Source organism: Nipponia nippon, unplaced genomic scaffold (assembly GCF_047370975.1).
Source record: "Nipponia nippon isolate SJK-2023a ecotype South Korea unplaced genomic scaffold, ASM4737097v1 scaffold_34, whole genome shotgun sequence".
Classification (NCBI taxonomy): domain Eukaryota; kingdom Metazoa; phylum Chordata; class Aves; order Pelecaniformes; family Threskiornithidae; genus Nipponia; species Nipponia nippon.
In genome coordinates this window covers 4232948-4247955 of record NW_028262352.1, presented here as the reverse complement: position 1 = coordinate 4247955, position 15008 = coordinate 4232948, and the positions used below count along the sequence as shown (strand labels likewise).

The following is a 15008-nucleotide window of genomic DNA, read 5'->3' as shown; positions in this document are numbered from 1 at the left end:
TGTAAGTGGAAATATCCCATCTACACATCTTTTAAATGCCTCCTGGGAATGGGACTCAACCACTTCCCTGGGCAGCCTGTTCCAGTGCCTGACTACCCTTTCAGTGAAGAAGTTTTTCCTAATATCCAACCTAAACTTCCCCTGGCGCAGCTTGAGGCCATTTCCTCTCGTCCTATCCCTTGTTACTAGGGAGAAGAGACCGACCCCCACCTCGCTAGAGCCTCCTTTCAGGTAGTTGTAGAGAGCAATAAGGTCTCCCCTCAGCCTCCTCTTCTCCAGACTAAACAACCCCAGCTCCCTCAGCCGCTCCTCATAAGACTTGTTCTCTAGACCCTTCACCAGCTTCGTTGCCCTTCTTTGGACACACTCCATCACCTCCATGTCCTTCTTGGAGTGAGGGGCCCAAAACTAAACACAATATTCAAGGTGCGACCTCACCAGTGCCGAGTACAGGGGGATAATCACTGCCCTGGTCCTGCTGGCCGCACTATTTCTGACACAAGCCAGGATGCTATAGGCCTTCTTGGCCACCTGGGCACACTGCTGGCTCATGTTCAGGTGGCTGTCGACCAACACCCCTAGGTTGTTTTCTGCCAGGCAGCTCTCCAGCCACTCTTCCCCAAGCCTGTAGCGTTGCCTGGGGTTGTTGTGACCCAAGTGCAGGACCCGGCACTTAGCCTTGTTGAAACTCATACAGTTGGCCTCGGCCCAACAATCCAGCCTGTCCAGATCCCTCTGTAGGGCCTTCCTACCCTCCAGCAGATCGACACTTCCACCCAACTTGGTGTCATCCGCAAACTTACTGAGGGTGCGCTCAATCCCCTCATCCAGATCATCAATGAAGATATTGAACAGGACCGGCCCCAGTACTGAGCCCTGGGGAACACCACTTGTCACCGGCCGCCAACTTAACTCCATTCACCACAACTCTTTGGGCCTGGCCATCCAGCCAGTTTTTTACCCAGCATAGAGTGCACCAATCCAAGCCATGAGCAGCCAGCTTCTCCAGGAGAATGCTGTGGGAGACAGTGTCAAAGGCCTTACTAAAGTCCAGGTAGACAACATCCACAGCCTTCCCCTCATCCACCAAGCGGGTCACCTTGTCATAGAAGGAGACCAGGTTAGTGAAGCAAGACCTGCCTTTCATAAACCCATGCTGACTGGGCCTGATCACCTGGTTGTCCTGGATGTGCCGTGTGATTGCACTCAGGATGACCTCCTCCATAACCTTCCCCGGCACTGAGATCAGACTGACAGGCCTCTAGTTCCCTGGATCCTCCTTCCGACCCTTCTTGTAGATGGGTGGCACATTAGCTAACTTCCAGTCAACTGGGACCTCTCTGGTTAGCCAGGACTGCTTATAGATGATGGAAAGTGGCTTGGTGAGCACTTCCGCCAGCTCCCTCAGTACCCTTGGGTGGATCCCATCTGGCCCTGTAGATTGTGCATGTCTAAGTGGTGTAACAGCTCGCTAACCGTTTCCCCTTGGGTTATGGGGGCTTCATTCTGCTCCCTGTCTTCAAGCTCACGGGGCTGGGTACCCTGAGAACAACTGGTCTGACTATTAAAGACTGAGGCAAAGAAGGCATTAAGTACCTCAGCCTTTTCCTCATCCTCTGTCACTATGTTTCCCCCCGCATCCAGTAAAGGATGGAGATTTCTCCTTAGCCCTCCTTTTGTTGCTAATGTATTTGTAGAAACATTTTTTGTTGCCTTTTACAGCAGTAGCCAGATTAAACTCCAGCTGGGCTTTGGCCCTTCTAATCCTCTCCCTGAATGATCTCACGACATCCTTGTAGTCCTCCTGAGTTGCCTGCCCCTTCTTCCAAAGGTCATAAAATCTCTTTTTATTCCTGAGTTACAGCCAAAGCTCCCTCTTCAGCCAGGATGGTCTTCTTCCCCGCCGGCTCATCTTTCGGCACATGGGGACGGCCTGCTCCTGTGCCTGTAAGATTTCCTTCGTGAAGAACGTCCAGCCTTCCTGGACTCCTTTGCCCTTCAGGACTGCCTCCCAAGGGACTCCCTCAACCAGGCTCCTGAACAGGCCAAAGTCTGCCTTTCTAAAGTCCAGGGTAGTGGTTCTGCTGACCCCCCTCCTTACTTCTCCAAGAATCAAAAACTCTGTCATTTCATGATCGCTATGCCCAAGACGGCCTCCAACTGTCACATCACCCACCAGGCCTTCTCTGTTCACAAACAAGAGGTCCAGCGGGGAGCCTTCCCTAGTTGGCTCCCTCACCAGCTGCGTCAGGAAGTTATCTTCCACACGCTCCAGGAACCTCCGAGACTGTCTCCTCTCTGCTGTATTCTATTTCCAGCAGGCATCTGGTAAGTTGAAGTCCCCCACGAGAACAAGGGCTAGAGATCGTGAGACTTCTCCCAGCTGTTTATAGAATACTTCGTCTGCCTCTTCATCCTGGTTGGGTGGTCTATAACAGACTCCCACCATGATATCCGCCTTGTTGGCCTTTCCCCTGATTCTTACCCAGAAACACTCAACCCTTTCATCACTGTTGTGGTTTAACCCCAGCCAGCAACTAAGCACCACACAGCCGCTCGCTCACTCCCCCGCGGTGGGATGGGGGAGAGAATCGGAAGAGTAAAAGTGAGAAAACTCATGGGTTGAGATAAAGACAGTTTAATGGGTAAAGCAAAAGCCACGCGCACAAGCAAAGCAAAGCAAGGAATTCATTCACTACTTCCCGTCGGCAGGCAGGTGTTCAGCCATCCTCAGGAAAGCAGGGCTCCATCACGCGTAACGGTTACTTGGGAAGACAAACGCCATCACGCCCAATGTCCCCCCCTTCCTTCTTCTTCCCCCAGCTTATATACTGAGCATGACGTCATATGGTATGGAATAGCCCTTTGGCCAGTCTGGGTCAGCTGTCCTAGCTATGCTCCCTCCCAGCTTCTTGTGCACCTGGCAGAGCACAAGAAGCTGAAAAGTCCTTGACTAGTGTAAACTCTGCTCAGCAAGAACCAAAACATCAGTGCGTTATCAACATTATTCTCATCCTAAATCCAAAACACAGCGCTCTACCAGCTACTAAGAAGAAAACTAACTCTACCCCAGCTGAAACCAGGACAGTATCCACCCCTTATTCCATACCATTTACATCATGCTCAGGTCCCACATTATCCAATACATCCTCATTAACCACCACCCCACTTATTTTATGGACCACCCCTGTAAAATGTCTGTAAAATGTCCATAAACATCCACAAATGTCCACATAATGTCCATTGAATTCATTTAGTCCGAGACTTTGGGCTCCATCTGTGATGGTGGTCACTCAGGACAGGAGAGGTGGTGTGTTACGTGGAGTTATTGGGCACCAAAGCCAGCTCAGGTTGGGTCACTGCTGCACTTGCACTGCTTCTTGTAAGGCTTCTTCTCCATTGGTTCAGGTGGTTCCTGGTATGGTAATTCCTATAACATGCAACTCAGATCATGGGTTACAACAATTTAAAGGTATTTCCATTACAATCTCCACCCCTGGCCCCTTTGGGCCAGGATTAATATTGCAAGGAACTCCTCCCCTTGCTCCTAGCCTGGCTAGCAATAAGGGGTTCTTGCTATAGTAATTCCCATAACATGCAACTCAAATCCCAGGTTACAACAATTTAAAGGTATTTCCATTACAATCTCCACCCCTGGCCCCTTTGGACCAGACCATTGGGCTTAACACTGCAATGGACTCCTCCCCTTGCCCCTGCTCCGGCTTGGACTTATCCACAGACTGCAGTCCCTTAGGGGTTTACCTGCTCCAAGCGGAGCCTTGTCTATGAGCCACAGTCTCTCCAGGGGTATACCTGCTGCGGCATGGATTTATCCACAGCCACAGTCACTTAGAGGTGCACCTGTTCCCACATGGCCTTCTCCATGGGCCACAATGCTTTCAGAGATATACCTGCTCCAGCGTGGCCTTGCCCACAGCCACAGTCTCTTCAGAAGTAAACTTGCTCCACCGTGGCCTTACCCGCAGCCACAGTCTCTTCAGAAGTAAGCTTGTTCCACCATGGCCTTACCCATGGCCACACGCTTTGAGGTGCTCCAGCATGACCTCATGCACAGCCACTGATGCCTCAAGGTGTACCTGCTGCAGCATGGACTTATCCACAGCCACAGATGCTTCGAGGTGTACCTTCTCCAGCGTGGACTTATCCTTGGGCCACAATCCCTTCAAGAGGTATATCTGCTGCGGCACAGACATAACCATGGCCACAGATGCTTCGAGACATACCTGCTCTGGCATGGGCATATCCACGTCCACAGACGCTTCGGGGTGTCCTGCTCCCGCATGGACTCATCCACAGGTCACAGTCCCTTCGACTCGAGTTCACACTGGAGTTCCAGCCTGTCCAGTACAGCAGCACAGAAACAGCAGCGATGCCCTGGCCATCTGCCAGCCCAGGCGCATGGCTGTTGTTGTTATCAAAATGTTCCCAGGCACAGCAGAGTAAGATGATAAGCAGTTCAGCAAGCAGCAAAAGCAAAAAGCAGCCACTAACGAGCACTAGACTCTAATATACAGTAAGGCAAGCAAGCCCCATGGCAAGTACAGAAGCCTGCCGATTAATACCTAAACAGCAATACCTGCTATAACTTCCATCTAGCACATTCCAATTAAATCTGTCGTTATCTCGAACCCTTCGAGCCCCACGTTGGGCGCCAAAATGGACTGTTGTGGTTTAACCCCAGCCAGCAACTAAGCACCACACAGCCGCTCGCTCACTCCCCCGCGGTGGGATGGGGGAGAGAATCGGAAGAGTAAAAGTGAGAAAACTCATGGGCTGAGATAAAGACAGTTTAATGGGTAAAGCAAAAGCCACGCGCACAAGCAAAGCAAAGCAAGGAATTCATTCACTACTTCCCGTCGGCAGGCAGGTGTTCAGCCATCCTCAGGAAAGCAGGGCTCCATCACGCGTAACGGTTACTTGGGAAGACAAACGCCATCACGCCCAATGTCCCCCCCTTCCTTCTTCTTCCCCCAGCTTATATACTGAGCATGACGTCATATGGTATGGAATAGCCCTTTGGCCAGTCTGGGTCAGCTGTCCTAGCTATGCTCCCTCCCAGCTTCTTGTGCACCTGGCAGAGCACAAGAAGCTGAAAAGTCCTTGACTAGTGTAAACTCTGCTCAGCAAGAACCAAAACATCAGTGCGTTATCAACATTATTCTCATCCTAAATCCAAAACACAGCGCTCTACCAGCTACTAAGAAGAAAACTAACTCTACCCCAGCTGAAACCAGGACAATCACCATCATCAAGCTCTAGACAGTCAAAAGATTCCTTAACGTACAGGGCTACCCCACCGCCTCTCCTTCCTTGCCTATCCCTTCTGAAGAGTTCATAGCCTTCCATTGCAGCACTCCAGTTGTGCGAGTCATCCCACCATGTTTCTGTGATGGCAACTATGTCATAGTTTTCCTGCTGCACAATGGCTTCCAGCTCCTCCTGTTTGTTGCCCATGCTGTGTGCATTGGCGTAGATGCACTTCAGTTGGGCTATTGATCCCACCACCTTTTTGGGGGGAGAAGCCCTAGTTCCTACGTGATCAGTCTCAGGGGCTTCCGTGATTTCTAACACATCCATAGCCCTTGTGTCTTTGCTGCCGCGTGGCTCTCCATGTCCTACCTCCACTGAGACAGCAGACCAAAGGACCTCGCTAGCACACTGTCCCTCAAATGTTGGTGTGCTGCCCCCAGGTTTATCTCTAGCAAGCCTGGTTTTACCCCTTTCCCCCTTCCAATCTAGTTTAAAGTTCTTTCAATGAGCCCTGCTAACTCCTGTGCTAGGATCCTTTTCCCCCTTTGAGACAGGTGTACCTTTTCTATTGCCAGCAGGCCTGGTGTCATGTAAACTGACCAGTGATCAAAAAACCCAAAATCTTGCCAGTGACACCAGGCTCAGAGCCAGGTATTGATCTGCTGGCTCTTCCTGTGTCTTTCCTCATCATTCCCTGCAACTGGAAGGGTAGAAGAGAACACTACTTGTGCTCCTGAGCCCTTAACCAGTTGCTCCAAGGCCCTGAAGTCTTTCTTGATTGCCCTCAGACTTCTAGTTGCAACTTCCTCACTGCCTAACTGAAAAACCAATAATGGATAGTAATCAGAGGGCTGTACCAGGGTAGGAAGCTTTCTCTTCACATCCTTAACCCGGGCCCTAGGGAGGCAGTAGACTTCCCTAAGAAGTGGGTCCGATCTGCATATCGGGCCTTCTGTTCCCCTCAGGAGAGAGTCTCCTATGACAACGACCCATCTATTTTTCTTTGTGGAAGCGGTTTTGACGCAGGGTGTAGGCCGACTTAACCTCGGTGACACCTCTGAGCTGGATGTACCACTGTCCCCATCATTGTTTGGTTCCACTTGCAGAGCCTCATACCTATTATGCAAGAGCACCTGGGAAGGTGGGGCAGTCACAAATGAGACACGCCTGCTGCGCTAGGCAGGAACTTGTCACTGTTGCCCCCTATCCCTTAAGTTACTGTGTTCAGCCAGGTGGAGAGAGGCTAGGGAATCTTCTGTGTCATGGGTCCTGTCTGCCATAAATGGGTTCTTAGCTAGTAAAACTACAAAATGATAAAAAAGCTAGTTTGCTGAGTGATATAGAATGCTGTTGTTAATTATAATCACTGTAGATGTCCACGGAAGTTTTTCCTTAAAAAGCTAAGAAAAAAATCGGATGTTTTTCAGAGCAGAGAAGTGTTTATAAAAAACAAGTCTTACTACTTAAGTACTACAATTCTGTATGAACCCACTGAGAAAGATATTACAAGTTATATAAAATTTACCCTCAATATTTTTTTTAATGCAATGGTATTGAACTTTGCTCATTTCTTTTTAAATTTGTCAATATGTATCATTTGTCAATGCTATATATTTTTCCCTTTTTTGTGTACCAGGATACCGAATGTCAGCACCGCAAAAATGTCCAGAAGAAATATATAAAATAATGCAGAGATGCTGGGCCTACAAACCTGAAAACCGGCCAAAATTCAGCGAGATTCAGAGAGAGCTGTCTTCAATCAAAAAGAAAGTGACATAGTGATAACCTAGTGCCAAACTCAGTCTGCAGGACTTTATTTTCCAGTGAAGTAATATTTTCCCCTTAAACACTGCTTTTATACAACATTATTTGCAATATCCTTCTAATTACTTTAAAATTAACTGGATTTTTTTATATATGAGTGTACCAATGATGTCTACACCTGCATTAAAGACATATTCTGCCAAATGCTATATATCCAGTCACAGTAATATTGTCATTTAGGATACACATAAATAGAAAAGCACATACTATAGATTTAAGTGACTGTGGCTTCTATCTATTTTACAGCAAGTAAATGCTAGTGAAATTTTTCAGAGGTTTTCTACGTTATGCTGTGTTCTCACTCTCCCATCCCTGTTCCAGACATCAACACTATGGCACTGTAATGTGGTGACTGTCACACATGATGGCCTTAAAAGTGAAGACAGTTTTTGATAAGTATATCAATGAGACACTTTTATATTTTTTAAATTCTTTATGCAACTGATATTTTTAAATGATACCTTGTTTAAGGATGAAGGTTAGATTCTGGATGTAAAGTGAAATCCAGAATTTTCTTTTCTAGAAAATTGAACTACATGTGCATTTCTTACCACATTATAGTAAATACTTCTGACTTTGGATGTGATTTACTTAAGCTACTGCTTTTTTCCTATGAAGCCATCAAAATTCAGTAATATGTCTCCTTTGCAATGAACTACATTTAACAAAAAAAGCCAATATCAAGTCTTGACTACATGTATGCTGTTAACAAATACTGTAAGTCATCTGCCTTACAAAAAATAAGTAAAAGCAGTAGGTGCATATGTAGAAAAGGTCAACAAGAATTAGATTTGCTAAGGATAGCAGCATGTTATAGATAACATAGGATTGGTTTTAGAGGAGTAAAAGAATGTGAATTACTAGATTTGCTTTTGATCCTGACTTTTTCCTTCAGTTTGCAGTAATTCTCAGTATGCAGCTGGAGCCTGCAAAAGCTAAACAAAAGTACATTCCATGCATAATGTCCAAATAAAAACACTGCTTCTCTATGCCATAAGGAAATATGTGTTAAGCCTCTAGCAGGCTGAACAAGGCAGAGTAGAAACATTAACCTTTTAACTTTTTAAAATCATTACAATGGTATTTCAAAAGACTGTAAATGCCACCAAGAAGGAAAAAGTTTGTATAAAAAATAACATTCCTCCAGAAAGAATAAACACTCAACAGTCAGAGGAGGAAAGACACAAAGTTTGTTACTATGACTCTTGGTTTTCTTTGCAACTTGGACTATAATGTCCCCTTGTCTCTTCTACATAAAAAAAATCTAACTGGAATATATGTCCAGGTGTAGAATTTGTGTGTTAATTCTGAGTTCTTTCATTTTCATCAAGTTGTATATTACTAGCCATTTCAGAACACCGTGCTTTTAGATATCATTTAGGCAGGACTTAAATTAGAATTTTCAGAGTGTTGGGGTTTTTTTTTTAGAGGTGAAGGACTAATTAGATCACTAGCTAGTTGCATTATTATTTTGCAGCTCTCAGATTATAGCTATAAGAGCGTAGCTCATTTATAGATCTCAGATCATCTTTATAAAGGCCTTCTCTAAAACAAAAACTGTTAACTGTACTTAAAAAAAAAAAAAGAATTAATAAAATTCTCAAATGCAGTTGACCAAGATCACAGAGTGAAAGCATAGAATAGGTGAACTTGATACTTTCTTCCCCTGCCTTCCCAGAATTGAATGCTTTGTAAGTAAAACTTGCAACAACTGGCTTGGTGTTTTATAGATAAATATGAACTGTTATCCAATAGGACAACATAGAATGCATACTGCTAGTAGCAAAGAAGGCTTGGGAAAAAAAAAAAGTCTTCCAAGTGCCACTATTTGGAACTCTCATCTAGTTTTAGAACTACAAAAGTTTATAGATCACCTACATAGTTGAAATTTTGTGAATGGGTTAAGAGAGACAGCACATGCTTCTCCATTAAAACCCTTCATTAATTTAAGGCAATTATGCTTTTAAAAGAAAAATCAGGTTGATAGAGGTTGCTTCTAGATTGCACATGTTGAGGCTATTGAGCAAGACATTTCCACCACTAAAAAAAATTAAAAGATTTACAGTACTGTCTTTATACAGTCAGCTCAGTCATTTCAGTCTTTCTCAACATATAAAAAAATTCCACAAATATTAAATGCAATAGCAACACAAACTCCTTGGATTGCTAATATGTAAGTTAGTTCTCTCTGAACTTGTGCTTCAATTATTAAAGAATCTTTCTGCTCTTTAAACAGGGCTGCAGTAGGCTAACAGCTCTAGCTGCACTGTACTGCTAAACCAGAAGAATCTGGCCCTTTGCACCTCCCAAACATTTCTTAACTCTGACAGCTCTATCTACCACAGATACTCCCCTTTCATTTACTTCCATGAAAGTAAGTAAGAAAGTTACTCTTGTGAGGCAAAAGTACCGATATATCCCTGGTTTTGTTTGACTCAAAAGTTTCATAGTGATGTTATACCTTTATACCTGTGGCAATGTTTGTATGAAAATTTAAGCAACCGTGAATCCAAGGTGAAACACATAGTTCAAATCATGGTTTAATCAAGTTACAAACCCTAAATACATAATGAATTGTCCACATCATAAAAGACATCAGAACAACAACATTCCCCACTGCCTAGTTTACAATACAGAACATCCTTTGCCTATTCTTATGGAACAATATTAAGCCAGTTATGCCCCTTTCCAAAGGAATGATCTTGCTGTCAGACCAGATCTAAAACACTATCTTTAAAATTAATACCAGTGCCTCAATTCCATTTGAGCTTCACTTTAAACATGCCTTCTACTTATCAGAAATTTCCAAACAGTATTAATTTTCACTATTGTCATCCATTTTGCTTTTAGAAATCTGACCTCTTTACATCATATAACCTTTAATTATGCAGGTAATTATATATCCCTCCCAAATTCTGAGACTTGCAACTTCAAACAACAAGCATTACTAAGTCAATAAGGTGACTAAGTCATTAGGTGACTAAGTTGATATGGCTTAATGCATTTTAAATATATAAAATTTTTAATTGAAACAATTACTGATATTTTGAACAGCAGTATTGCTTCCACAAAATATCTCTTCAATAGAAGCATTTACATTTCACTTGAATTCTACACAAAGGTAAACGTGTACCTTTGTTCTTCTCCAGTTTTTCAATGAAAGGAACTGCTGAAATAAAGTAACCAATTCAGGTGCTTTCAGCCATTCTGGTATGTAGCATAGATGCAGCCAGGATGTCATAGAGAAGGTCTTGCACTCTGTATAGCACCTTTTTATAGCATGCTTATGCTTACTACAAATCACTAATAAATCCACTGGAGACTGGAAGTTTCTTGTATCTCTGAATGTAGCCAATTCTTTACAACACCTGAAGTTGTAGTGCTTAAGGAGAGAGAGTGACAACATTATTTTCTTTCCCTCCACCTTCTGCTTGGTCATGCCACAGATTCAGACTCTTCAGTAGACCTACCAACTAGAAGAAAAATATCTGTTTCCATTGTTAATTTTATCATTACCTGTAACTGACAACTTATTTTTTCCACTGAGCTTACCACCTAATTTTAACTAAAACTAACATGTAACAGGAAAAACTCAGAATTTAAGCTCATCACATGGGACACAAAAGACAGGCGGACAAAGACATCTTGAGGACTGAAAGCCAAAACCAAGCACCTATCCATCCCTTCTGTTAAAGAATTGTGTAGTTATATGCATATTCAAAAGCCTTCCAGATATAAAAATTTGAACTAATAGTTGTAGGACTGCTGCTTTTTTCAACTGCATGTGTTAATTTTCCTTTGTATAGTTTTAGGCACCTGGAGAAGGAGGAGGGATGTTGCGGAAGGTGGGAAGGTTGATTCACTGACCCACTAGCACACACAAGAGTTTTGACACTTGTAACCTTGAGTGGGGTACAGATACAGTTTTCAAATATGTTTAAATTTTTTTTCAAGTTTGTGCCAAAGTATGCATCATCAAGTTTAATATCAGGTAAAGCACCTTTTATACTCTTTGATGTTTAAAAAATAATATATTTGTGAAACAGATCGATAATGCATAACACTGGAAATGAGTGCTTCTTCCCAAAAGTACACATGTAAAAAACTAAAATGACATTTGTGAATTCATCTGGCTTTTAAACAAGTCTGAAAATGATAACTATATGTAATACAATTGTTAGTTGTCTGTCCTTTATAATTTTAAATAGATATGCATTTAAACTTTATTTATTTGCCAATTTTTTTATATACAAGTTACACTTTTGAACTTAAGCTAGCTTTTTATTTTCATAGGCTGTTACAAAACAGAATTTCGGTATTCTTGTAAACTGCAGACTGTTTTTGAATAGTCCTTTGTCTTTTCTGCAGTCCCCTTTTTACTGCTCCCTTCCAATAAATGTATAATATTTGCATCAAGCTGTCTCAAATTTAATTTGATATTTACAGGATATATTTATTTATTTGTTTCTGTAGACAAATGGAAGATCAACTTTAGTAACACTGCTCTTGGGTATGCTACAATCCAAAACATTCTGCATTTCACAAAGAAAAAAATAATTATGTGAATTCTGTTGGCAATTTCTGGAATTGATACCTGTGTGATCCCTGCTCACAGTTTGGCTGTCACTTGTGGCTACCTTTTGTAGTTCATAAGGGATTGAAAGAAAGGGTAACCCAATTGGCACAAGGGAAAGGACATGTCGAAACAGGTTCAGAACTTTAGGGCTAGAACCTTGCAGCTTTGAGGGTGTGAGACCATGTATGTTTTTTTCCTCAAACCACAATTGTGTTAGGAAGCTAACCTCCCCATTTCTACAAGCATTTCCAGTTAAGAGGAATGCAGAAATCTGAAGATGTATACGAGCTTTATATCGTTTCTTTTACCCATGACCTAGTGCTCTGTTTACTTTATATTAAAAAAATAATCTTATTCATATTACTTATATTTTAAATGCTAGTTTGGTTTTAAACCAGTTTCTTTAAAGCCACTTTATGCTTTACTTAGAACAAAACCAAGCTCTGTAATTACTACCATTTTCATCATGCTTTGATGCAAGTTCTTTGATTTCCGTAATCCCTTCTTAGTATTAATATAAAGATTGAGATACCAAAATTATGACTTGGGTAGAAAAAAAATCCGAACAACTATTGTGATTTAAAAATGTTTTAATGAAATCTTCCAAGATCTCATGGTTAATGTAAGGTATGAATACCCACCCCACTAAAAGAACTTTTTCTGCAGATGCACCTTGTTTAAACACATAACAACAGGTGGAAAAAACAGGCTTTTGCGCACTTTCGCCATTACACGTCATTAGGTAAGCACTGTGTGCTGGCACAACACTGGAATTTGCAAGATACAGTGCCCTACTGAAGAAAGGGTTAGCAAAGAAGCTAAGTTCTCGCACTGGCTTTCAAGTGGGACTAAGGTGCCTATTATGCCCCCCTCCCCTGAAAAAAATACTGCTGCTCACTCTTATAAACTTGGGTAGTTTTCCCCACAGTCTCCCAAGAATCACAAATGAGGGAGATGTAAATCCAAATTTACTGATATATGTTGAAACAGAAGACAATGCAGCATGGGGTTGCATGTAGAATTCTGCTGAGACACTAAATTATTAGCAAGATAATTTTAGAGAACATTCCTGCAACTAAATCTGTTCTGCTCATTGATGCCTGGTCTCCAAATAATAAAAACATTCTTGAAAATCTGCTACAGCCAAACACTGAGCCTCACAGAGTCATCAAATCTTCTGATTTGAAGCATCACAGTAGTTAATTGGGAATTAACCTAAAGAAAGGAAAGGAGCCTCCAAATGATCAGGGCCTTTGTGCAGTCCTAATTTTTGTACAGCTTAGAAGTAGATTTAAAGGACTTGCAGTTTAAAAGATAAAGTTCATAAGACTTCTCAGAAGATCCCAAAGAACATTAGGCAAAGTTTTGCTTTAAATGGCAGATCCCAACATTTCAATATTCTTGAGATGTCCAATTTAACCACTCTGGCATGTCTTCCCCTAACAAACCTGACAGCCTGCAGTGTCAAAATGGTCCTGTACTGGAGCACCTAGGCCCTAAATCCAACACAGCCATAAAGCTTCATTTCGTATTGCAGTTTAAGCAAGATTTTCCGCTTGGGACTTTTCCTACCTATCTGAATTGTGTATCCTAACCCAGCAGATACTGTAAAACTGGTGAAACTCCACATAGAAGACATTTGGGTACAAAAGTGTTAGCAATGGATAGCAGTGCTTGCATCCATCCAATTTTATTCCAATCCAATCCAAAACCCACACTTTGCATGTCAAAGCTAGGTTAGTTCTTTTTCTCTGCAAGTGACAGACATACCTCCTTCCCTTTTAGATCCTAATAGTACACCTGAAAAGATGTTTTGAGATTCGGGTACAAAACCTTCCTCAAAGTTTGGCAGAAATATTGTTTTTGTTAATGAGGGAGAGGTGTTAATCTTGCTCAGACACCCAGAAAGGGCTCATGGCTGAGGACTCCAAGCAGAAAGATGTGCCTGCATTCAGTCTGACATTAGAGATTGGGGGTGGGTTGTTTTAAAGTGTGGATTTCTCCCCTCCAGCATATTCAACTTACTGGCTGAGTTAGTGGCCCACTCAGTTTGCTGACTTCTTGTGAACCTTGCTCCTGCGTCCCTAACTTTCTACCACCTCTATGCTCAGGGAGCTCAGAGGCTTAACTCAGGCCAAGGACCATGGGGTACTCAAAAGCCAAATGTTCTCATATTTAAGATCTTTGGTAGATCTACCTGCAAAACAGTGTAGGTCCAAGGAAACCTGCAATAAGTCACACTTAAGCAGAAAGGAGACAGGATGATCGCAGGACAGTGGGTGTGAAGTTTCAGAAGTGTAAGGATTACAAGATACTAATAGTAAAAAAGTTTGGAAGGGATGTGTGGTCCCCATCACACACACTCACCGAGGCTACTCTGCAGCCAGATTGCAGTCCTCCTTCAAGTCATGTTCTAGTTCTAAGAAATGTTAAAACACAACATCACTGATATGATCCAAATTAGAGCTGTACCCTTTTTACCTCAAAGGATAAAATACAGATAACCACAGAGAAAATGCAAATCAATTATGTCATGTGCAGACACCATTAAACCTGCAACCCACAGAACTCTCCTTTAATGCAGTTTCATCATTAGTCAAGTCTTCCTCCACCTCCCTCAATTCCTTACAAGTCTGACACACTAAAAGCACTGCTGCTAAAGAGCCTTCAGAAATGCATCCAGACTAAAGAATAACTCGGTTGAGAGTACAGAATAATTAGAAACATTGTGCTGTAGTTTTCTAATAACCTAGCTCCTACAGCTTGCAATGTTCTAATAATCTGCAAACATAAGTGAGGCAAGAGCAAAATCAAGCCACTAACTAGCTTTGAATCTTCAGAAGAACAGACTAACATTTGACCACACTGTAATGGAAAGAAGCATGCATATTGAACAGATTTTAGGCTCACGATGCATTAGTTCTCTACCAGTTTGTTCTGGGTATGGTTGGGATGGAGTTAACTTTCTTCATATCAGCCTGTGCTTTGCATTTGTGGAGCACACATGGTGCTGTGCTTTGCATTTGTGGCTAAAATAATGTTGATAACACACCAATGGTTTGGCTATTGCTGAGCAGTGCTTGCACAGCATCAAGGCTTTTCTCTCCAACCCCCTCACCCAAAGGCCAGTAGGGTGGGGGTAGGCAAAAGGTTGGGAGCAGACGTTGTGAGGAAAGCTGACCCAAACTGACCAAAGAGATATTCCATACCATATGATGTTGCACTCAACAATAAAAGCTCAGGGAAAGGAGGAGGAAGGGGGGGACATTTATGGTTATGGCATTTGTCTTCCCAAACAACAGTTACATGTGCTGAAGCCCTGCTTTCCAAGAAGTGG

At 42.6% G+C, this 15008-nt stretch overlaps 1 protein-coding gene across 4 annotated transcripts in view; it reads left to right on the top strand.

Annotated features, from left to right (window-relative positions):
- Positions 1-11507, top strand: part of LOC148054119 (tyrosine-protein kinase Fer-like) — a 239643-nt gene extending 228136 nt beyond the window's left edge. For all 4 annotated transcript variants that reach the window (XM_087770965.1, XM_087770962.1, XM_087770963.1 and 1 more), the window contains one exon: positions 6908-11507. In XM_087770965.1, coding sequence (XP_087627091.1) covers positions 6908-7050 — 143 coding nt within the window. In that variant the 3' untranslated portion in view covers positions 7051-11507. The remainder of the gene's footprint in view (positions 1-6907) is intronic.
- The last annotated feature ends 3501 nt before the right edge of the window (positions 11508-15008 follow it).